The following is a 24,977-nucleotide window of genomic DNA, read 5'->3' as shown; positions in this document are numbered from 1 at the left end:
TTGAGAGCCTGAACTTGGGCAGTGGCTATGGAGATAAAGAAGAGTTGGTGGAGACATTATAATTGATAATTAAGTATTAGAGGAAAACAGAAGATAAATCTTTTTGCATAGTGTGTTAGGGAATGGCCAGTAAAAAATATTCATCTAGATGTTGTAGTTTAATAAAATGTCCTAATTTTATTGTCAATTTGGATTTTCCTCTTGATTTTTAGTCTTAGCTTTTTTTCAATTTTTTGCTTTCCATAATTTCTTGATTCAATCTATTTAATCTTAATATAGATTTCTTTTTATTTTTATTCCAAATAAATTGACTGTAAGGAAAATAATATTTCAGTGTTTTCATTTTTAAAAATCACAGATGTCTATAAACTACTATAAGCTAACATATGGTACAGAGGAAGAGCAGCACGAATTCTCTTTATACTAAGACTACTCTAAAACTACTCGTTTTCCACATAAATAACCATACTTTGAAATCCGAATTTTCTTTAAAACCTACCTAAAAATGCAAATTAAAAAAATTGTTCATGTAATTGTTTACACTGGATTATATACAGCTTATAGTTTACTATCCTAAACTAGTTTATTTCTTTTATCCACTAGATGGAGCTCATATGCTTCGTTTAATAACATTTATTAAAAGGGGGAATAGAAAAGCTGATTTTATCCTTAGAGTGTTATTGCTTTTCTGCAGTTTTTTCGTTGAATAGTTTTTACTTACCAGATAAACTAAAGGCTACTGTGCTATCACAATCTAAAAAAGTAAACCAGACTCCTGGTTTCATGGCATTTTGAAACTTACTGTGACTAGTTGGATATTTATTAATAAATTTTACAGATTTATGTTAAAGTGTTAGAATTTTTAAGTCACTCCATGTCTTTTGGTGTCTTTTATATAAATTGGATTTTAACAATACTGAAAAAATTAATTTTTTATTTTTTCTGGGATTATAGTAATAGTAGCAGCAGCAATAATAATAATACTAATATTAATAATTGGCAAATTTATTGATAGTATATTACTTCTGTACAACAACTTTGTGACGGTAGGTATAGTGAAGAAAAAAAACCTTATGTAGGGGCTTCCCTGGGGGCGCAGTGGTTAAGAATCTGCCTGCCAATGCAGGGGACATGGGTTCGAGCCCTGGTCCAGGAAGATCCCACATGCCGCAGAGCAACTAAGCCCATGTGCCACAACTACTGAGCCTGCGCTCTAGAGCCTGCAAGCCACAACTACTGAGCCCACGTGCCACAACTACCAAAACCCACGTGCCTAGAGCCCGTGCTCCGCAGCAAGAGAAGCCACCACAATGAGAAGCCCATGCACCGCAACGAAGAGTAGCCCCCGCTCTCCACAATCAGAGAAAAGCCCATGTGCAGCAACGAAGACCCAATGCAGCCAAAAACAATAAATAAATAAAATAAATTTATTAAAAATAAAAGACCTTATGTAACTTGATCAGTATTGCACAGGTCATGAGTAATAGAGCCACTATTTGAACTCAAGTCTTAACTCAAATGTCTGAGCTTTTTACCACCCACTTCTGTTGTAAAGTATATGCATAGTGTTTTTAACCATTTGTTAGGATTTAAATTTAGAACTAAGATTAACTTGTTAAAATAGTTCATTGTAATAGGTATTAAATTTTTTTAAATTGTGGTAAAATATACCTAACATAAAAGTTACCATTTTAACCATTTTTAAGTGTACAGTATAGGACATTGTGTACATTTACATTGTTATATGTCTTAATGTTTTGAAAATTATTTATGCTTTTTGTGAGCAAACCATCCACTTTTTAAAAAGTTAATCATTTAGCATCTACTTTACATGCAGTTATCAAATATTCACTTTTTTTAGCCAGTTTGAGAGGGATTTTTTTGGCCATAATTTTGTTGAGGTAAAATTTATATATGATAAAAACCATCCATTTTTAGTGTACTGTTTGAATTTGGGCAACTGTATACATGCAGGTAACATCACCAGTCAAGATGTAGAGCATTTCCAACACTAAAAGTTTTCTTCTGCACCTTTGTAGTTGATTCCCTCTCTAGACCCCCAGCAACCCCTTGTCTGCTTTTTGTCACCTTTTGCCTTTTAAAAAAGTTTTTCCTCTAAATGAAATTGTCATGATTTAATTTCTTGTTTTTCATTTCTTTCAATTAGGATAATGTTTTTGAGATTCATCCATGTTATTGTTTGTATCAACCTTCCATCCAGGAAGGAATGTTTATTGGAGAAAAATATTACATACTATGGATATGCCAGTTTGTTTATCCATCTACCAGTTGATGGACCTATGAGTTTTTTTCCCAGCTAGATGTTTTTATCATTATTTTTTGATTTTCAGAATCTTTCTGTTTGCCCTGAAGATGAATCAATCATCATGTCCTCTTTTGTGAACACTATGACTTCTCTAAGTGTAAAACAAGGTAATAAGTCTTTTAAATAAAAACATTTTCTTGTAATCAGGTTTCAAATTAGATTATTAAGGAGAGGATTTAGCAGTTAGTTTTTACAGAATTACTTATCTTAATTTTGGGTATATTTAACCTGTTCTCTTTTGTTTTAACTTTGTTCATTCTGAAGCAAAGGTTTCCAAAATGGATGTGTGATGATTATAAAAATCATAAGAAATATAGCTTAACACTTCTTACTATTCAGCAGGGAGAAGAAAGCATTTTGTAATATAAAAAATAAATAAAAATGAGCACCCTACATCTAAGTGCATATTTTGTCCAAGCATTACCTATGACAATAATGGATACCATTAATAAAATGGTTAATCTGGGCAGGCAGTTTATGTGTATTATCCTGTTTAATCCTCATCAGTGTTAAAAAGCTGTTATTACTTTTATTTGACAGGTTTGGAAACTTAAGGTTTGAGGGTTAACCTCTCAATTATTTAACATGGTTTTCCCACACTCTAACCGATGTTAAATACTACAGTAGGATCTTAAGTTCAAGTCTGTCCATCTCAAAAGTTGATGTCATATAATAGACTCCCTCTCCATTAGTTGAATACTCTATTACATTAGACTGATATGATGTTTTAGTTTTATAATCTTTAAGTAAAAGGTATCAGAAACCTTGAAAATTTCTGAATAATAAATTTATTTATTTTAGTTTTATTAACCTTTATAGTTATCACACTTAAGTAATGAATCTACTGTAACCTTGCCTGGTTGTGTTTAGTTTATATAAAGTTATTTTGTGGAACTTCAGTATGCTATCCAAAGTTTCTATTTGCAGGATTCCTCATGCTCTATTTTAGGTCCTTTAAATTGACATGTAAGCAAAATGAGTCACAGGGTTTAGGAGAGAAGTCTGTACTTTACACTTCTCTTAGCATAACTGCCTCCTTTATCATCATCTTTATAGGATATGAGAATTATTTCACTCTTACCTATTAAATTATTTTTATTTTTAAATTGTAAAATAAACATAATATGAAATTTGCTACCTTATCTTTTTTAAGTGTACAGTTCAGTAGTGTTAAGTATACTCACATAGTTGTGCAATAAATATTCAGAACCTTTCATCTTGCAAAACTAAAACTCTAAAAAATAACAATTCCCCATTTTCCTTTCCCTCCAGCCCTTGGATCCACTATTCTGCTTTATGTTTCTATGAGTTCAACTGTTCTAGATACTTCACATAACTGAATTGTACAGTATTTGTCTTTTTTGTCACTAACTTATTTTACTTAGCATAATGTCCTCAACATATGATCCATGTTGTAGTATGTGGCAGAATTTGTTCCCTTTTTAAGGCTAAATAATGTGCCATTGTGTGTTTATATCACATTTTGTTTATCCATTCATCTGTTGATAGACTTCTTGGTACTTCCACCTTTTGACTGTTGTGAATAATGCTGCTGTAAACATTAGTGTACACATATCTTCAAGACCCTGCTTTATTCTTTTGTATATATTTCCAGAAGTGGAATTGTCTTAGCTCTTAAATTTTAAAATGTGATTATAGGTTTATATAATTATATTATTACAAATTATATTAATTACAAATTAATTACATTAATTTGCTTTGTGATCTTTTTTCTGTTATTATAGTTGAAGACGGAGAAGTATTTGATTTCAGAGGAATGAGATTAGATTGGTTTAGATTACAGGTAAGAATAATTTTCATTGTCATTCTGTTATTGAATACCTTAGTTAACATGAAAACATAACTTAATACAAAAAAATATTATTGTATACCTATTGAAAAGACTCCTTTTATATAACTAACATAGTCTTTACTTCATGGAAGAAACTTTTTTATTGAGGTATAATTGACATGAAATGTTCTGTTAGTTCAGGTATACAACATAATGATTCAATATATAAGTATATTTTGAAATGATCACAGTAAGCCTAGTTAATATCCATTACCACATGTAGTTACAAAGTTTATTTTTTTCTTGTGATGAGAACTTTTAGGATTTACTCTCATAGCAACTTTCAAATATATATTACAGTGTTATTAACTATAGCCACCATCCTGTACATTACATACCCAGGACTTACTTATTTTGTAACTGGAAGTTTATATCTTTTGACTACCTTCACCCATTTCACCTACCCCTGACTCCCTGCCTCTGGCAGCCACTAATCTGTTGTCTGTATCTGTGAGTTTGGTTTTTTCTTTTGTTCATTTTGTTTTGTTTTTTGTTATTTTAGATTCCACATATAAGTGAGATCATATGGTATTTGTCTTTCTCTGTCTGACTTCTTTCACTTAGCACAATACCTTCAAGGTCCCTTTCCTGCCTTTTTCATGGCTGAATAATATTCCTCTGTGTGTGTGTATGTGTGTCCCACAACTTTTTTATCCATTCATCATCCATCAGTGGACACTTAGGTTGTTTCCATGTTGTGGATATTGTAAATGATACTTCAGTGAACAAAGGGGTGTAGATATCTTTTTACGTTAGTGTTCTCATTTTCTTCAGGTAAATACCCAGACGTGGAATTGCTAGATCATATGTTAGTTCTATTTTCAATTTTTTCAGGAAACTCCATACTGTTTTCCATAATGGCTGCACCAATTTCCATTCCCACCAATGATGCACACAGATTTCCTTTTCTCCACATCCTCACCAACACTTGTTATTTATTGTCTTTTTGATAATAGCCGTTGTAACCGGTGTGAGTTGATGATTAGTAATGTTGAGCATCTTTTTATGTACTTGTTGGCCATCTGTATGTCTTCTTTGGGAAAAGATCTATTCAGATCCTCTGCACTTTTTTAATTGATTTGTTTGGTTTTTTGCTATTGAGTTGTATATATAGAAGACACAATTTGTACTAGTTGTTAAATTTGGATAAATATATTTCTCACTTATACCAATATAAAAGTTTTGAATACAGTATCATAATTTTTACAAAACTAGGCTTTTGGGCCACATAGTCTTTGTTATAACTCCTCTGCCATTGTAGTGTGAGACCAGCTTTATTTAATATGTAAACAAATGGGCATAGTTGTGTTTCAATGAAACTATTTATAAAAGCAAGGAGCTAGCTCACGGACCATAATTTACCATCCCCTGATCTAGTGCTAAAAGCTTCATTTTTCTGAAATGCAGAAATAAATGATATTAGACTTAAAAAGTTTTTATTCAATATATAACCATCACATAAATAGTTTTTAAGGACTTTTAAAAATTCGAGCCTGAAATTTTTGTATGTACTGTAAATTTAATGATAGAATTTAATTGTCCCTTAAATATTTCTAGTAATAATGGGGAAACTGTGGCATGGTATTTTCAATAACTATATATTTAAAAATAATAATAATAATATGTTCTCATTATAAAAAGTCAAAGTATCCAGAGGTAAAGTAGAAAAGGAAAATTCACACTTTTCCCAGTTTCATTCCCCAGAAATATTAACTTTTAATAATTGGCCTATGCAGTATCCTTTTAGGTGTTCAATTAAAAGTGTTTTAATTAAAAGAAAATATAAGCACCATGTGTTTGAGGAAGAGATTTTTAGATGAATACAGTCTCAGGAAGCACTCATAGAAAGAGCATAGTTTTCTGGCAGTCTGCTTAGTTCCCTGAGGTGCTTTTGCTTTTGTTAGGTTCTTTCCTTCCAATGTCAAAATATATAGGCACTTTTCTGTCTTTTGCTCTGTGTTCTACAACAGCATATTTTTAGAAATTAAGATTTTATAAATTAAGCCACAGTTTTAAGTAACTTGCCTGAGATTGCAGAGCTGGTTAGTGGGAGATCAGGGAAAGAACACTTGGGATACCACCATCCCAAAATATTTAATGTGCATATATTATAGGTTATTTTCTTCCAGCTAAAAATAAAGTTTAGAAATTAACATTTTCTTGTTTTAAAAAATGCTCTGAAACAATACATAAGCAGTGCTTATAAAATGAATGAAAATAGAAGTGGAATTACTCTGCCAAAGGATATATACACATCAAAAATTTTTAAAGTCATTGTCACAAAGTTTGAACTGCTTTCAGTCTCTTACTCTTAGTTTGTGGGAGTGCCTAAACCAACATTTAGGTTCAGAGAATTTTAGAGATTTAGGTGCATTTCAAATTTACGCTTACTAATACCTCCAGGATTCTTAAACTTACTCACTTGAAAAATTTACTTGAGAATTTTACCTTTGTCCAGTGCAGTCATACAGCAGAATATAAAGCATTTGAGTGAGCATTAGAGATATAGAATTGATATATCCTTCTGTGAGATTTTTAAATTTTCCTTAGCTTATAAATGCAACACTGTAATGACATTGCTATCTCTCTTCACATAGTCTTCCTTCTTTGTTTTTCTCTGTATCCAGATTTCTTCTTTTTATAAGGACGCTGATCATATTGGATTAGGGTCCACTTTAATGATGTCATTTTAACTTGATTACCTCTATAAAGACTCTTTACATTCTGAGGTATTAGGGATTATAATTTGGGGGGACATAATTCAACCCATAACATTGCTCTTAACCAGGATTGTGACATACAGTCACTCAACCCCTTTCTATTACATAATAGATTCTTATTTTTAGTGGTAATAGGTCAGAACATACCAAGGAAGGAAATAATGGGACATAAAACTAAGCCAGAGAAGTCTTAACTAGGAATAGGGGGCAGAAGTGCGAGGTGTGTGGTAGTGTCCAGAATCTAGAAGGTTTGCAGAGATTATTAAGAGCAGGTCAACAGTGAGGGTTCTAAGACTACAGACTAGACCATAGGATGCAGGAGATAAAATATTGACAGTAGTATTATATAATCTGTAGAAGAGTACAAATCCTCTTTTGGGTATTTTATAAATCTGGCTATGAAGACAAGGCATAAAACATGAAAAATTAAATAGCAGTTTAAAAATTTAAAAGGTTAAGTTAAAATATGCCACCGACAGAGTATGATTAACAATTAATTATAGTTTTCTTAGGAAGGAGAAAGTTTTTTTCAAGTTGGAGTTGCTAGTAATGGCTTTATAGAGAAAGCAATGTTTTAACCCAGACATTGAAAGATAGGTAGAATTTGAATAGGAAAATAGCTTACATAGGAAAGAGCAAGTAAAGAAACTTTTTAGTGTAAAGTATTACTATAAGAAGGAAAATATCAATATCTTCACAAAAGATATGAATGATCTGAGTTTGATCAGTGATCTGGTAGAAGGACAAGAGTTATTAGGTATAAGCATATGGCCAGAGAGAGATGTAGAGCTCTATAGATATCACTTCTTGAGTAGAGCAGGGCTAGAAGGATAAGCATTTGGGGGAGTGTTATAATATGCTTTGTGCCTTCACTGGAGTCTTTGTAGTCTTAAAAGAAGAGTTCTCCTTCTCTACATGTATTCTCTGCCATTTTTTTCTGCTTCCTAAGGCATCTCATTCCACTCTGTCTCATTAGTCCCTTAAGCATCTTCAGTCACTCTTTCATTTAGCTTCTTCTCTTCTGCCTTCTAATTTACTTGGGTTGTTCAAGTCTTAGACTTTTATTTAAACCAATTCCTTTTTAGTAATGTATGTTTCTTCTTCCATTGTTATCAGGCATTTTAAATGAGTGTTTTAAATGAAATTATCTCATTTTGTCACCATCTATTTCATCTGAATTTATTTTCACAGTGATATTTTAATTCAGAATTTTTTAAATGAGGCTCAGTTAATGGAAGTCTTCATGGAACTCATGGCCACTACTGGTTTATCTTTATACTATAAATCTGATGAAAGGTAAATTAAACTTCCATTAGACTTAGTTTGTGATGAATGTCCAGAATATATCTTGCCATTAGAGTATTACCATCATATTCCTCATTCTCTCCCCTTTACTGGCAGACACAAACAACAAAATATAAAACTCTGCTTTGTGATGTGCCTGCCTCAGTGAATGGTAATTTCCTCCATGTAGAAGCTGAGATTTCCCATTGTAGAAGCTGAGGTTTGATTTTTATCTTACTTTAAAGGCAATAATTATTTAGTCTCTTAATGTTTCATGGGTACTAGCAGAAGACATGGGGGTCTTGGATCAGAGACAAAGGACTTAATTCACTGCACAGGAAGTTGCATGAACATCAGTATATATACAGCATTTTTCCCTTGCTTCCATGTCTCATGTGGGTAGTACAGAGAGACCCAGATGAATGCTATGCATTGGTCATGTCTTGCAGCTAAGGAGGACTGAGTTTGAGGAACCCTCTGTTTTGTCATCAACAGTAAGCATACTTGCTCTTTGTTCCAGAGGGACACATTTCTTTATTTCTCAAGTTTGGTAGATACAAATATAACCCCCAGAAATGGCCTGGATAGTGAGTGGTCTGGGCCTTGCGTTTTTGGCATATCTAGCAGGGTGTGTAGGCACACATATGAGATTTATGAAGGAATGTCTCCCTAAAGCCAGAACCCTGGCCATCATCCATAATTCTCTGTTGCCTATTACATCTAGTCATTCCCAGATTAAACACTTTTGAACTGTATGACCCTAGACGATAGCATAATCCTGTCTGGATTATTGCTACCACTTCCTCCTAACAGATCTCTGCCTCCTGTTCCCTTTCTGCCCACCCCTCTCTGTTTCCCCTTCCACAAAGAATAATCTTTCTAAACAATAATTAGCCATCACACAGAACCTTCGGTGGTTCACCAAAAAGTTTAAATTCTTTAACATGATATTCAAGGGTATGCAGGATCTGGTTGAATCTCTTCTTTCACCATTTCCTTTCTCTTCTTTGCACTCTAACTGCAGCCATAGTGAGCAGTGTTTTGTTCTTTAGGCACCCCTCCTATTCTTGTTCTCCACCCTTCTGAAATGTCCACCATCCATGGGCAGGTTTCGCTTTCTGTGAGTTGGTACCTCTTTAGTGGAATTTCTTTCCCTCACAACCTATCCTGATGGTTTCGGTTAAGACCTATTGCCTGTTTGGTCAACCTACACTAATTTTACCATCTTCACAGTGGTTTTCTAGAATCTATCAGTTAATACAGTGTGTTATGTTATCCAGTTTTTAATGATTCAGTATAATCTAAAAGCTCCCTGAATCAACATGTGCAATACCTACTTTCATCTTATTGTTTCCTGTATATGTTTTCTCTTGAAATAGATTGAAAACCTTTTGGTAGGGACACCATGACAATTCATTGTTTTATACTTTTGATGTTGTAACTTCACTTATTTGGGGCATTCAAGATGAATGACCCATGTATTAGATTCTGTTTTATGGACAGTATTTCAGTTTATTTAAAGAAATTCTTGATAGGAATTTCAAGTTTGGGTCACTGTAGACAATTTTTAAAAGGGGATGTTGCTCATAATAAACTTTAAGTATTTTTCAGTAGTGGGTGTTTTTCTTTTTTCTTTCCCCCCTGTAGACTTGGTCTATACCTAAAGTCATTGCCTAAACTACTTTTGTTTTTTGCTTTACTTTTACAGGCATATACTAGTGTCTCTAAGGCTTCACTTAGTCTTTCAGATCACAGAGAACTTGGAAAGATGATGAATACAATAATTTTTCACACAAAAATGGTAGATTCCTTGGTGGAAATGTTGGTGGAAACATCAGATCTCTCCATATTTTGGTATGTTGTAATTTTCTTTAAATCAGAATTTGAAATTTTTATTATCCAAAGGTATGTTTCTTGATTATTTTATGTTAGTGTGGTGCTTAATACAGTTCAGGAATAGACTCTTAAGAATAAACAGAATAGTGGACAACTTGCCAATAAAATGAAGTTTACCAAGTTGGGATTTTATATCTATTTTTCTCTATAAGAGCAACTCTTACTGATATAGTTTTTACACTTCTTTGAGGAGGTGAAAACAGTCACTTCAGATTGTGTCATTAGACTAAAGGAAAAAAGTTTTGGATCAGGGTGAAATAGAGCAAACATTGGAAATTAAGTAGCACATAATTTCACTCTGCAGTATTAAGTTAGACATTAATATGATGATGATGTGGTGACTATTCCCTCCATTGTGCTCCACTCTCCTTTGCTTCTACAATATAGCTCTTTTGTTATACTTAGTACTTTACAACTCTTTTTCTCCCCCACATAATATGGTTCTTTTTAAAATTTATTTATTTATTTTTGGCTGCATTGGGTCTTTATTGCCGTGCGTGGGCTTTCTCTAGTTGGGGCGAGCAGGGGCTACTCTTTGTTGTGGTGCGTGGGCTTTCCATTGCAGTGGCTTCTCTTGTTGCAGAGCACACGCTCTAGGTGCATGGGCTTCAGTAGTTGTGGCACATGGGCTCAGTAGTTGTGGTGCATGGGCTTAGTTGCTCCGCAGCATGTGGGATCCTCACAGACCAGGGCTCGAACCCGTGTCCCTAGCATTGGCAGGCGGATTCTTAACCACTGCGCCACCAGGGAAGCCCCATAATATGGCTCTTGAAGGTCATGTTTTTGTTTCCTTAATGTCTAATATAGTAGGTACTTAATAAATATCTAAATGAATAAGTGAGCTTGATTGTAATAAAATTAATACACAGTGGTGTCAGGACTCAAACTTAAGTATTCTTACTCCAGAACTGTACAATAACAACTCTGTTTCTGCTTCCTGACCTTTTTTCCTTTAGGGAAGCTGATGGGAATAGTATAGTAGATCCCTTTAATTTTAAAATGCTGAGATAGTCTCAGTGGATAATGATAGTAGTTTCTTTGTATTGAATACAGATCATTATGAAAAGCTTCTCGTTGCTTTTATTTTGGGGGAAGAAAACCAATCTACACTGATTTTTGCAGTTTGTAGTATGGCTTTAATTAGCAGTGTTACAGAAGAAATCCAAATCACCAGGCAGGGAAGACATAGGGATCTCTTAATGCAACTCATGAAACACAATTATCACATAACAAGTTTGTAAGAATTTTAAGGATTATTTGGAACCCTGTCCTATTGTCTGACCCAAAGGCTACCTTGAAAAGAAAAGGGAACATTTTACGTTTAGGTATTTTTGAGCTACAGGAAGGTTCCTATTGCAAAAGAAGCATACAGCAATCAGAAATTCCTCTTCTCTTTCTTGGAAATAAAGGCACTTTGAATAATGTTTAAAATTTGCAAATTTTCAGTCATTTAATTTTTATCCATATTTTCTCTTAACCACATTCTTACTTTGTCACATCAAAGATAAAGACATGTTTACTACTTCTGTTTGTCTTCATTATTCCAAGCTGTACTGTATTTTATCACCTCATATTCTTTTAGATTTAACATCTCTTAAACCCGGAAGTAATTTTAAATTGATGGTGTGTCATTGTTTAATTGACAATGTTTTTCTTTCTTAGTGGTACATAAAATAATGGTGTTTCTTACAATTGATAGTGACTTAGCTTTGATAAAATTTGATGATGTAAGATTTGAATGTCATATTCATATGCCATAGATATGGTTTATTTTCTCTTTAATTTTTTTATTTAAAAATGTGTTAATGTTATATAAATAATATTTTTATTACTCTGAAATAATTATTGGTGTGTAAGAGGTAACTCTTTGGAAAAATAACTTTTCCTAAGAGAATAAATGCTTCAGTTGGTAATTTTTACTCACTTGAATAAAATTAATTATAAGGTACTGTTTCATAAAATTTTAATTTTGACTATAAAAATTGTGACTCTAATTTTTGTTTCCTTATAGTTTTTATAGTCGTGCTTTTGAGAAGATGTTTCAACAATGTTTGGAGTTACCCTCTCAGTCAAGATACTCAATTGCATTCCCACTACTTTGCACTCATTTTATGAGTTGCACACATGAACTGTGTCCAGAAGAGGTAATTTCAGAGTAGTATTGTGATTTATATGGTATGCAGAATAAACTACTCCAACATAAAGCTAACCGAATGTTCACAAAGACTCACAAAGTCCTAATTATCTAATCTAGCTACCCACTTAATGCATCTCTATGCAGAATCAGAAGAATGCTTGAATAGATATATGATATAGACATAATATATATTTGAATAATCAGATAAATATACATACATGTTTATAAGAACATATCATAAAGTCACTTGGAATTACCTTTATTAAAATAAATAGTGAGTCAGGTATTAATATTTATGGTAAAGTTTTCCTCTGAAATGCTCATTGAAAAGACTTGAAAATTGGAGAGATCACTGACTAAACATAAACATTTCAAAGGGGAATTTCACTGACTTGTCAATGTAATAGATACAGTAAGCAAAATCCAGATTTGCTGGTATTTGTAATATATTCACATACAGGCACACATAGTTACTGAGTAATTGAACTACTCAAGTTTTACAGATACCAAGTATCTATCAAAAACGTACTCAGTATTTCTTTTGATCTTTCAAGAAGAAATATCATTTTGTGAGTATGGTAAGAATATATATTAAAATTAAATAGTATTTTTTAAAATAATTTAACTTAGTGTTGAATCCCTTTACTTAGAGCTGCAGAACTTGTCGAAAAGAAACTTACAAATAGCAGCATTATTATCTTTAAGCGTTAGGTAGTATCTGTTGCAGATTTTTTTTCAGCATTCCATTGGAAGCAGACTCAGACAGAAACTAGCCTGCAGGAAGTTTATTAGGGAGTGCTTTTAGGATTAATACCTGTGAGGATATAATACCACCAATTTTAATAGATTTGTAGATTTTTTTTAATTAAAAGATTTTTTCCCCCTATCGTGACACCTAAGATATACTGTCAGTTTTTCCTCACCATCATCCTTCCCATTAATTACCCATCAAGTCCTCTTAATTTTATTTGTGTGGTATATTGTAGTTCAGCTTTTCAATGTTTTTCATCTGTACTGCTAAATAATTTTTCTTCCTTCAATATCTGCCTTAAAGACTAACACAGTGCCACCAGAGTGCTTCTTTCCTTCTTAAAGAACCATCAGTGGTTCTCCATTGCATATGGAGAAAGTAAAAATTTCTTAGGCATTTAAAATCCTCAACAATTTGATCTCTACCCCCATTCTTCTCTTTTCTTTTGTTTTTTTTGTCTTTAAAGAAAAAAATATATAAACATAAAAATGTCATTTTAAGTATTTTAAAATGTATAGTTCAGTGACATTAATTACCTTTACAGTGTTGTGCAACCTCACCACTGTTCATTTCTAAAACATTCATCACCCCAACCAGAGACTCTATACCCTTAAGCAATAACTCCCCATCCTTCAGCATTCCATTGGAATGGTATACTCCAGTCTGCTTTTTGTCTCTATGAATTTGCCTCTTCTAGAGAGTTCATATAAGTGGAATCATACAATGTTTTGTCCCTTTGTGTCTGGCTTATTTCATTTAACATACTGTTTCAAGTCTCATCCATGTTATAGATATATCAGAACTTTCTTTTTATGAATGATAATAATCCATTGTATGTATATATCACATTTTGTTTATCCACTATATACTCACAGTCTTCTACTTTCCACTCCCTACTGTAACTATCCCACCTTAGGTAAACTGTACTAATTTACTAGTCTACTTTTTGGCATCTTAGAGGCTTTTTCCTCATACATAAAATTCATTTCACTACACCTCTACCTGTCATACTCTTACTTTTTCTAAAGTGATCAGCTTAAATCCACCTCCTCCAAAAAGATTTTCAGCATTCCTCCAGTTAAAATTTGTCCCTCCTTAACCATATTTTCATAGCACTTTCATCATTATTTTATCTATCGTCGTCTAACCTGTATCATTTATTTTAATGTTTCTACCTCACTTTGTTGGTAAAGTTATGGTTCCTTAATGAGGTAAGACTCAATTCTTACCAAATAATTACAACAGGTAATTAGTAGTGTGTTTATATAGAACCATAAAATTTATACAGCATTTCTCATCTTTTGTTGCATTTGATTATTACAACAAAGTAACAGCATAGTCAGAACTACTGATAATTTCTGGTGGACTTATGTTTTTTTCTCCCTATATTCATATAGCTAGTAAGTGGTACTGTTCTGTTTTTCATTTAGCTAACTTGTTAAAGCCTGTTATATTCCAGCTGTGCCTTCTTAAACCTGTGATTGAAAGGATGAAAGGATGCAAAGACACAGTCTTTACCCTAGACAAATCTGTGATCTGATGATCTGTGTTGTGGTAGAAATATACATGGGCACTCTGGGAACGTTGAGGGAATTCACCTAAGGGTGATGAGGGAATTCATCTAAGGGTGAGGATAGAGTAAGTTGGTGTGCACAGTTAATAGTTCTCAGTGCAATCTTGCTTTGTAATTTTAGTTTTAGCCATTCATCTTGTTTCGATCAGAAAGGTTATAGAAAAGGCCTCAAGAACAACTTCTTAATGCTGAGGCTTTATTTTAAGCTGTAGTACTTACCTGAATTTGAAGGAAGATGGTACCTTTTGAACTAGATTTGAAATTCACACTCTCCTGGGTCAGCAGGATTCCCAGATAATGGTAGCCAGTACTAATGAGAAACTAATTATCTGTTGCTATAACTGTACCATCCAGTAGACTAGTTCACTCATCTTTTCCAGTTTCATTGTTTAAAAATCTTCCATATGCTAATGTCTCCTAAATCTATATCTGCAGCCCACACCTTTCCCTTGAGTTAGATTTTCTCTATATCCTGCTGCAGCTTAGGTATTTTTAGCCATCTGAAGTGTAACATGTCCAGAATAGAATTACTGATTTTCCACATTCACCCCAACTTGAAGCCTTTCTGTTTTTGGCTCTGCCTTTATATATGTATATATATTCAAACTCCTGCTCTTCTCACCCTTGAACAAGCCACATCATCTTTTGCCTGGGTGATTGTTATTGTCTCCTAAGTGGTCTCTTTGCTTCTGCCATTATCCTCTGTTCTCAGCACAGAGCCAGAGTTAAGAAATCTTAGTTGTTTTCCTTCCAGTCTTAGCATTTTTGAGCCATTGAAGAGAAGTAGTGAAATCAGATCTGTATTTTAAATAAGTTAGTCTAGTAAGTTTGAAGCAATGCTAGTTCAGAGTTCTTTTTTTCAGGAAGAAGGGATAGCAAGGGATATGTTTTATCTTTCAGGAGTCAGAATTTGGTTAAATGAAACGCAAATGTTTATAATTTGAAATTTTTCCTTAAATAAAGTGAACCATTATTTAATTGTATCTGGTCTGTAGATCCCTTTAGGTTTTGCTTCCTATTCAAGTTTTAAAGGGCATTTTAAATAAAATACATTATAAGGTAGCATGGTACATCTAGGAACAGTTATTTTACATGTTTAAGTATTTTTATATTCTTTTATATTATCTTACATTTATTTCAGCATAGAAATAATGTTTGTAATGTCTGCATATGTTTGTTATATAATTATGGAAGATCAGGGAAGGAAAACTTATAAAAATCTGTCTCCAGAAACTAACACATTTTAAATCAACTATACTCCAATAAAAATTTTTTAAAAAGCTGTCTCTTTGTAAGTATTACAAATGTATAGTGCAAAGTTGTACAGCATTATATACTCAACATTCCAGTTACCATTGACAAGAAAAACCCATTAAACTATTGCAGCACCCACCAAAACTAAAATGATACAGAATTCTGTAGCTAGAGATAGATTGATTTGAGTGAGTATATGTATCTACATATACATATATAATCTCCCAAGCATTAGATATTATGTTCTTTTTTCCCCTGTTGTGTTCAGAAAATGCATTCATGGTCAGCTTTTTTTTTCTCTTCTGGGATGGGGAGTTTGATTTTAGAGAGTTGAATGCCTTGTGAATTTGTTTGTTTTACTGAGTTGATATCTAATGATTTTATTTAAATATTTTAACATTTCTGTTTATACACTACAAAATTCTATGTTTTCAAGATTTTTGTATATAATCAGGTGAGATCAGAAAATATAACTCTAAATCTGATCTTTCATATTGTGTGTTTGATATTTTAGTATTTAAGAACTGGATATAGGACATTGGAATTTGAAAATTAATAGTTTTTCATGTTAAGGAAGACACTGGTCCTTTCAGATTTCTTGCAATCATAATTGTATAATCACCAGGTACTTCTTTTATGTCAGTTGTGAGCAAATACAATATGGTAGGTTAGTTGTTAAAAAACATAAAAGAAATCTATAACATTTCCCATCCTCACTCCTTATTATAGAATAGACTTGAACCTTGTTTCCCATGTTTATTTAAAAAGTGTTTTAATTCAAACTACTTTCTTATAATTTTTTTTATTGTTGTTGTTACTATTTTGTTTTAACAGAGACATCATATTGGAGATCGCAGTCTTTCCTTATGTAATATGTTCCTCGATGAAATGGCCAAACAGGCTAGAAATCTCATCACTGATATTTGCACAGAACAGTGTACTCTTAGTGACCAGGTGATAATTTAAATTGTTTCCTTACAGATAGGAAAATTGTGTAGGAAGGCAAGAAAATGATCTCTGGGCTTCCCTGGTGGCGCAGTGGTTGGGAGTCCGCCTGCAGATGCAGGGGACGCGGGTTCATGCCCCGGTCTGGGAAGATCCCACATGCCGCGGAGCGGCTGGGCCCGTGAGCCATGGCCGCTGAGCCTGCGCGTCCGGAGCCTGTGCTCCGCAGCGGGAGAGGCCACAACAGTGAGAGGCCTGCGTACCGCAAAAAAAAAAAAAAAAAAAAAAAAAGATTTCTTAGCTAGTTTTTTTTCCATTTTTAAATTTTATTCTCACACTCTCAGTAAATCTCATTACCTTGTGTTGTGAAGCTCCATTATTAGGTTTTTTTAAAAACTCCCTCTGTCCTTAGGATTACAGTTTAAAATTAAGCTTCTAGCTTGGCATTCAGGTCCCTTCCTAAGGTAGCTCAAACCGCTCTACCCTGTACTTTATACTCCAGTGTTTAGTCATTCTAACTAGATTCTGAACACATCATGTCCTATCATAGTCTTGGTCTTCATAGGCCATTTTCCTTTCAGTAAAATGTTCTTTCTTATTCCTCATTTGCCTGGTATTTTTTAACTTGTCCTTTAACTGTAGCTTTGATATAACTACCTCTATGAAGTGTTTCTTCACACAAGATTTACCTGTTTCTGTTTTTCACCAAGCTGAGTGGGCTCTCCAAGCTGTCTAGGTAAACTCTACATCTCACTACCTCTCTTCTTAGTGATAGCATGTTATTTGCCACATAGTCTGGATTTAGCTAAGGTTTGTTTCAGTAGTTAATGTTTTCAAAGTAATTGGTTTGTATGATTTCATTTCTTTTTAAATTTAGTTGCTGCCCAAGCATTGTGCCAAAACCATCAGTCAAGCAGTGAATAAGAAGTCAAAAAAACAGACTGGTAAGAAAGGGGAACCTGAAAGGGAAAAACCAGGAGTTGAGAGCATGAGGAAAAACAGGCTGGTAGTGACCAAGTAAGCCATCCACTATAATTGTATCTTTTTGTTACAGGTAGTTTTTCATTTTTTGTATGGCATTAGTACTGAGGAAATGCTGGTAATTGTAAATTCTTCATTTCCCAGTTGTTAATTTTTTGGACCTTTGTGAACTTGATTAGCCAGTAAGTGCTTATTTCATCTCAAAATACGTATTTTGGATTTTTGAAGAAAATACATGTAATGTCATTTGTCTTTATATGTTGAATATTGAAGGTCAAGAATCTCTAAAAATTTGGGGGGTTATACTATAAGCAGTCTATAATTTTAAGTTTATTTAAAATCAGATGTCTGACACTATTTTGGCATCTTGTCATATATTAGAAAATACTTGATGTCCTTTTTTTTAAATGGGTATTACACTAGACTAGATAGCATTCAGTGCTGTGTGTTTGTTTGTAGGGGAGGTATAGATGAGCAATAATAGGTGAATATTTTTTGTTTAAAGTAAATTTCCTACTTCCTTGCTTCCTATGTTGAGCAACTTATTGGCCATTTTGTAGACAGCTTTCTTCCTCCAGAACAGGAAGTACAGCAGGAGTTGGAAATGATTCTTTATGAGTGCAGAATAAGCTCTTTCTTGTATATTAAGTCAATATAGTCATCATCTGAATGAAGAAACAAATGAATGATGATATCTTTAGAAAATTGCTCTCAAAGGTTAGTGATACCCTTAGAGATTTTGAACTTGTCAGTTCAGATCTTAAGAGAGAAAAAATTGATTTTGCAGTTATTATTCCCAAATAAAGTCTGATATGTTTATAAAATTAATTTTGTATTGCTGTGATGAAATGCTAAAAAATTTTTTTAATTTACTGTTTAATAATATTTTTTCAGCCTTGATAAATTGCACACTGCACTTTCTGAGTTGTGTTTCTCTATAAATTATGTACCAAACATGGTGGTTTGGGAACATACCTTTACCCCACGAGAATATTTGACTTCTCATCTGGAAATCCGCTTTACTAAGTAAGAAAGAGTATAAACTGTTTTTATTTGTTGGTTTAGTTAATGAGTTTGTTATATTTATTCTTCATATCTATGCAATGTTTACTTTTATGAGGGAAAGCATTAGTAGAAATGGTATATAAATGGTATATAAATTAGTAGAAACGGTAGTATAAAAAATAATGAACTGGGAAGTATAAAGAATAGTGAACTGGGAATTACTTAAATTACCCAGATTCTTATCCCATATTTATTAACTAGTTGTAACACTGGATAAGCCAGTTAATCTCTGTGAGTCTTAACTTCCTTGTAAGAAAAAGGGAGAAGATTAGAGCAAATCAGTGTACTTCAGCAGGCAGGTGGCTACCCAGTAGGATCATGAAATCAGTTTAGAAGGTTGTAGTCAGTATTTAAAGGAACAAAGAAGAGGGAGGGAAGTAAAGAAGGAAGAAGAAATAGGAAAAAAATCAGTGCATTGCACATAGTAAGTAGAAATGCTGCTTCATGAAACTGTTTATATATGTGTGTACTGTGTTGTGATGCTAGATACATATCTTATAGTGGATCACAGTCAAAGGTGTGAAAACCTCAGGACTAGATGAACACTTAAGTCTTGTGAATTCCAACGTATGCTGTTATGCCAGTAGAATTCTAGACTCTTGAGGTGCTCAATTCTAATTACTTTTATAAGTTATATATATGTTCCTTGAAATTATATTTTATGTTACAAGTCAGAAATATTTTAATTTTTAAATATTGCTTCAGCCTTTTTCTAAAATTACACACTTATTTATTAAAGAAAATATTGATTCAACATGTTTTTCTTGAAGGCCTTAAGGCAATTTATGAAACAAAATTTTGCAAAAGGTTTTTCAAAAAGTTTGACAAAAGGTTGTAGTCAGTAACAAGTGTTTGTGCCATATGCATAACATTGTGTTTGTTAAGTACTATGAGTAGTAATGAAACGGTATAAAGCTTAGAGCTTTGACAATTATAGAACAAAACAATATTTAAATGGGCAACAAATTGAGTGTTAAGTCATCAGTTGAGAAGAGTCCGGTGTTGAGCAAAGACTATCTTCTGCTTTTCTTTAGTAAGGTAGGCATCCTGAGAGTGAAACCCAGACTGCTCCAGTATTTAGACCAAAGGGACATTACGCCTTCTGGTATTTATTGCTCTCAACTGGGTGGGGTAGGGAGTGGTGGGTGGAAGGTAGGGTTCAGTTTACAGCTCCCTTGTTTTCCTTCTGTAAACAGTCTGGTCCTTTAATCCATGGAGAAGCAGATGTTCTTTTTACCAAACATCTACTTAGTGATCAGGATCAAGGCAAGGCTATATAAACTTGTTTACCTGGGAAAGATTTTTATGCCAGGACAAATAGCTTGTGAGTATTAGTTTGCTGATTTTTGCTGATCACTTGAGCACAAGGACTTAGGGGCTGTGTACAAGGATAGCAGTTTTTGTCTTGAGTTGTTCTTCTGGGACTGTTACTAGTGATGGGGTTTGTCTGGTGTCTTTAAGGATTCATCTTTACAAATACAAGTCTAAGATCTTTGTAAATCTAATGCTCAGGGAGTTTTAAAGAAGGTGGCTAATGTGGGAAAAGATAATTTAGGAAAGTATTTTCAACATTTGTTTCCTTTTAGACTTACACAGTTTCTTGGGATATAAACCAAACAGATCTGTGTTTTATGTGGTGTGAGTGATTATTATACAGTAAAGCTTTTGTTGTTGCCATGCTTTGATTGTCATGCATTTTGTTGAGAGGTAGCACTAAGTCAGGCAGGTGTGGGGTCAAATCCTAGACCCACCACTTCCAAACAAAGTGACCTTGAGCAGTTTACTTGAATTCTGCACCGTAGTTTTTTTTTTCCCTCTGTGTAATGGTGGTGATAACTGCATAGTAGGGTTATTAAATATGAAGATGGGCTTCCCTGGTGGCGCAGTGGTTGAGAATCCGCCTGCCGATGCAGCAGACACGGGTTCGTGCCCTGGTCCGGGAAGATCCCACATGCCGCGGAGCAACTAAGCCCGTGAGCCATGGCCGCTGAGCCTGCGCGTCCGGAGCCTGTGCTCCGCAACGGGAGAGGCCACAACAGTGAGAGGCCCGCATACCGAAAAAAAAAAAAAAAAAAAAATATGAAGATTGTAGGTAATATATATAAAGCCTAAAAAACTACTGACACATTAACAGTACCAAAGGAATTCAGGCTATGGACTAAAAAGTCCACTGTACTTGCTGGAGACAGCATATCATGTTAAATGAATTTTTTAAACCTCTTTATTCTTAAATAATTTTTATTACTGGTGCCCTTAGTATTTTTTTTTAATCACTTACATTCCCATTTCATTATACCTTTTAGGTGTATATTCTTTTTTAAAGTTATTTCTTTGGAAGATAAACATAGTAGTAATTTCATGAACTTGTAACAAAGTGTATTTAAAATTTCATTGCTTATTTAATATTAGAGATCAGTAGATTGAATGGCCTGTTTATATAGATACAACAATTAGAACTTTTTAATTCTTTTTTTACCCCCCCAAGGTCAATTGTTGGAATGACTATGTATAATCAAGCCACACAAGAAATTGCAAAACCATCAGAGCTTCTGACAAGTGTAAGAGCATACATGACTGTACTCCAGTCAATAGAAAACTATGTGCAAATTGATATTACAAGAGTATTTAATAATGTGCTTCTTCAACAAACACAACATTTAGACAGTCATGGAGAGCCAACCATTACAAGTCTGTACACAAATTGGTAAGGAACATATTTAGAAATTTGGAGTGATATAAAGTTTCTTTGTAATGAATGCCTTATGAAAGTTTTTTTTAATGGATAATTGCTCATTCATGTTATTAGTCAACTTTAAAATTATATGTAGGAATGTATACCATAATAAATTTTCAATTAATTTCTCCATTTGTAAATTTACTTTTCGCCTAGGTATCTGGAAACTTTGTTACGACAAGTCAGCAATGGTCATATAGCTTATTTCCCTGCAATGAAAGCATTTGTGAACTTACCTACAGAAAATGAATTAACATTTAACGCAGAGGAATATTCTGACATATCAGGTAAATAATACTCTGACATTTCTTAGAGAATGAAAAAAGCTTGATTCTTTTGGTTTTGATTCTGTTATGACTATTTTCATTCAGTTATATGGATAATCATACATTTTATCTTAGAATTAGCTTTGCATTTGTGTTCTTATTTATTCTACTGACTTTTCTTAGGGTTTTCCATTAATAATTTGCTTCTTAAAATATTTGCTCTGTCAAAGTATAAAATTCCATTTCCTTTCAGAAATGAGGTCGTTATCAGAACTGCTAGGCCCATATGGTATGAAGTTCCTAAGTGAAAGCCTTATGTGGCATATTTCATCACAAGTTGCTGAACTTAAGGTAATATAGTCTTTATTGATTTTAGCTTTAAAACTAAAAATCTTTATTGATTTTAGTTTCAAGAATATGAGCAGCAAGCCTAGAAGCCTCAGGGAACAAATTTCTCATCTTTACTTTCTTGTGTTCCTTTCAGTATGAAATAGTAGAAGAATTATGGTCCAGTAATTTAGCTTTTGCCAACTATTTTTTATTTCAGACTGAATAAGCAGATTCTTCTGGAACTATTTGTATTTTTAGTGCTTCTTTGCCATTTAATGTGGTGGGTTGAGTATTATGGTGTGATAATAAAAACTAGTTTATTCATATCTATGAGAATTCAAGGTATCCGATGTCCTTAACAGTGCTGCAAGGCCCCTAGAGGATCTGGCCTTCCACTTTTTCTCACCTTTTACACTCCTCCATCCTGGCTGGCCTACTTGCTATTGTGTCATCTCAAAATATTCTTCACTAAGATACTGTCTCAGCTTGTCTTCTCATAGCATTCATGTATTTTCAATTATCAGAATATCCCTCCTTGAACACACTTTTAAAAATAGCAACCATTACTTTTTATTCCTTTTATCCAGCTTTATTTGTATTTTACTCGTGACCTTTCATGTCATGCATCTTATGCCACTCACTAGAATAAAAACTCAATTATAATCTCTCTTAAAACCTTGGTGCTAGGGCTTCCCTGGTGGTGCAGTGGTTGAGAATCTGCCTGACAATGCAGGGGACACGGGTTCGAGCCCTGGTCTGGGAATATCCCACATGCCACAGAGCAACTAGGCCCGTGAGCCGCAACTACTGAGCCTGCGCGTCTGGAGCCTGTGCTCCGCAACAAGAGAGGCTGCGGAGTGAGGCCCGCGCACTGCAATGAAAAGTGGCCCCCGCTTGCCACAACTAGAGAAAGCCCTTGCACAGAAACGAAAACCCAACACAGCCAAAAATAAATAAATTAATTAATTAATTTAAAAAAAAAAAAAAAACTTCATGCTAAATTAGTGTCCAGCACATAGTGGTGCTTGGTAATATCTGTTGGATTCAAAAATAAAAATAGGTAGCTTTCCTTACTCTTTACTTTGTTCTAGGACTTTTCTAAGCTCTTTATATATATATATATATATATATATTTTTTTTTTTTTTTTTTTTTTTTTTGCTGTACATGGGCCTCTCACTGCTGTGGCCTCCCCCACCGCGGAGCACAGGCTCCGGACATGCAGGCTCAGCGGCCATGGCCCACGGGCCCAGCCGCTCCGCGGCACGCGGGATCCTCCCGGACCGGGGCACGAACCCGCGCCCCCCGCATCAGCAGGCGGACCCGCAACCACTGTGCCACCAGGAAAGCCCTCTTTATATATTTTTTAACTCCTTTAAATCTTTAAAACTGGTATTGTCCCTATTTTACAAATTAGAAAAGTAAGACGAAGAAAGATTAAGTAACTTTTCCAGGCTCACATCCTAATAAGTGGTGAAACTTTTAATTTGAATCTATATAGTCTGTCTGGCTCCAGAGTTTATATTAGTACCCTACTACACTGTCTTGAGAAATGCAAGAGATCTTAGCAGTCAGCTAACCCACCCTTACCTGATGCCGGAATATACATTTTTCTGGGTGGATGATTTGGTCTTCTTGAAAATGAGGCAGTTTTATCAATTACTGCATATCTCTAGTTATGTTAATATCTAAATAGTAATTTTTGATTGGTCCTCATTCTTACATCAAGAGGTAGAGACTGCCTCTAACAAGATGACCCTTCACATATTTAAAAACTTTTGTTGGTATTACCTTTCTCTTCCCTCGGTGAAGTATATTCATATTTAGTCTCACTCTCTTCTGTTACAAATTCTATCTTATTGGTGTCACTTTTAGAGACTGGTGCCCTGAACTGAGAATAAACTTCAGCTAGAGATCTGAGTAGTTAGGGTGCTCCTACTTACCCTGGACACCATACTTAGTGATACAGTTTAAGATAGCATCAGCACTTTACATAGCTATACCATCCTGTTTTCAACTTGGAATCAGGTACCTTTTTTTCCCTTCCCCCTTCCTTCTTCCCCTGTCCCCCTCCCCTCTTTTGTTTTCATATACAGACTTGAACCAGGCTTTCTACATCTTATATTTTGTGTGATTTTGTGTTTTAGACCTTTATTGTTGTTCCTTTAATAATTTATCTTGTTAGATATTGTTCATTATTTCTGGATATTTTTTTAGTTCAGATTTTGTCATAGTCTTTCAGTAATCCTTTTATAAACTTAACTGTCTTAGCTATGTCCTTAAGTATCAATGCTATCAAATACGTTCCTATTCTTTAAAAGAAATGGAAGGAGCTTATGTTTTAACATTTCTCTTTTGTATCTTGGAATGACCATATTTTCTTTCTCAGATATTAAATTTTAATTTAAAGTTGATGTCATAATAGTATAGTGTTGACTTCTTTTTAATACTATGAGTTTTCTGACTCAAGAGTGTTATTTCTTGGCTGGATTCATTTTCAAATATTTGGTAATATTAAACCTGAGTTAAAAAGCTAGACAAGAAACTTTTTGTGTAAGAGCTTAGATTTATCTTTGGAGATACATGGGTGTGAATTAGCTTGGGTTTCTCATTAAATGTAGTATACCCCAAAACCAAGATGGTTTAGGATACTAAAACATTTTTTTTTCTAAAACTTCTGATTTTAGTAATCTATGTGATTTCCCTTAACTTTTCTTTTTACCTTCATAAAAACTTGCCTATTTTATTAATGATTTAATGTTAGTTGTAAGACTTTTAGAAAATCACATGATTATGTTTTGGTATTTAGGGACTTTTTATTTTTTTGCTTCTCAAACACTAAATCCTGATTTAGTTGAGTATTTT

General features: G+C 33.8%; 1 protein-coding gene across 2 annotated transcripts in view; it reads left to right on the top strand.

The window, feature by feature from the left end:
* NCKAP1 (NCK associated protein 1) overlaps positions 1-24,977 on the top strand; it is a 96,691-nt gene that overhangs the window by 50,412 nt on the left and 21,302 nt on the right. For both annotated transcript variants that reach the window (XM_059054586.2, XM_067026431.1), the window contains 10 exons: positions 2,352-2,433; positions 4,072-4,130; positions 9,891-10,036; positions 12,090-12,222; positions 16,628-16,747; positions 17,616-17,755; positions 18,614-18,745; positions 21,270-21,488; positions 21,675-21,805; positions 22,038-22,135. In XM_059054586.2, coding sequence (XP_058910569.1) covers positions 2,352-2,433; positions 4,072-4,130; positions 9,891-10,036; positions 12,090-12,222; positions 16,628-16,747; positions 17,616-17,755; positions 18,614-18,745; positions 21,270-21,488; positions 21,675-21,805; positions 22,038-22,135 — 1,260 coding nt within the window. The remainder of the gene's footprint in view (positions 1-2,351; positions 2,434-4,071; positions 4,131-9,890; positions 10,037-12,089; positions 12,223-16,627; positions 16,748-17,615; positions 17,756-18,613; positions 18,746-21,269; positions 21,489-21,674; positions 21,806-22,037; positions 22,136-24,977) is intronic.

Source organism: Kogia breviceps, chromosome 2, assembly GCF_026419965.1.
Source record: "Kogia breviceps isolate mKogBre1 chromosome 2, mKogBre1 haplotype 1, whole genome shotgun sequence".
Taxonomy (NCBI): domain Eukaryota; kingdom Metazoa; phylum Chordata; class Mammalia; order Artiodactyla; family Physeteridae; genus Kogia; species Kogia breviceps.
Note: the sequence above shows the minus strand (reverse complement) of the source record. Positions and strands in the feature narration are given on the sequence as shown.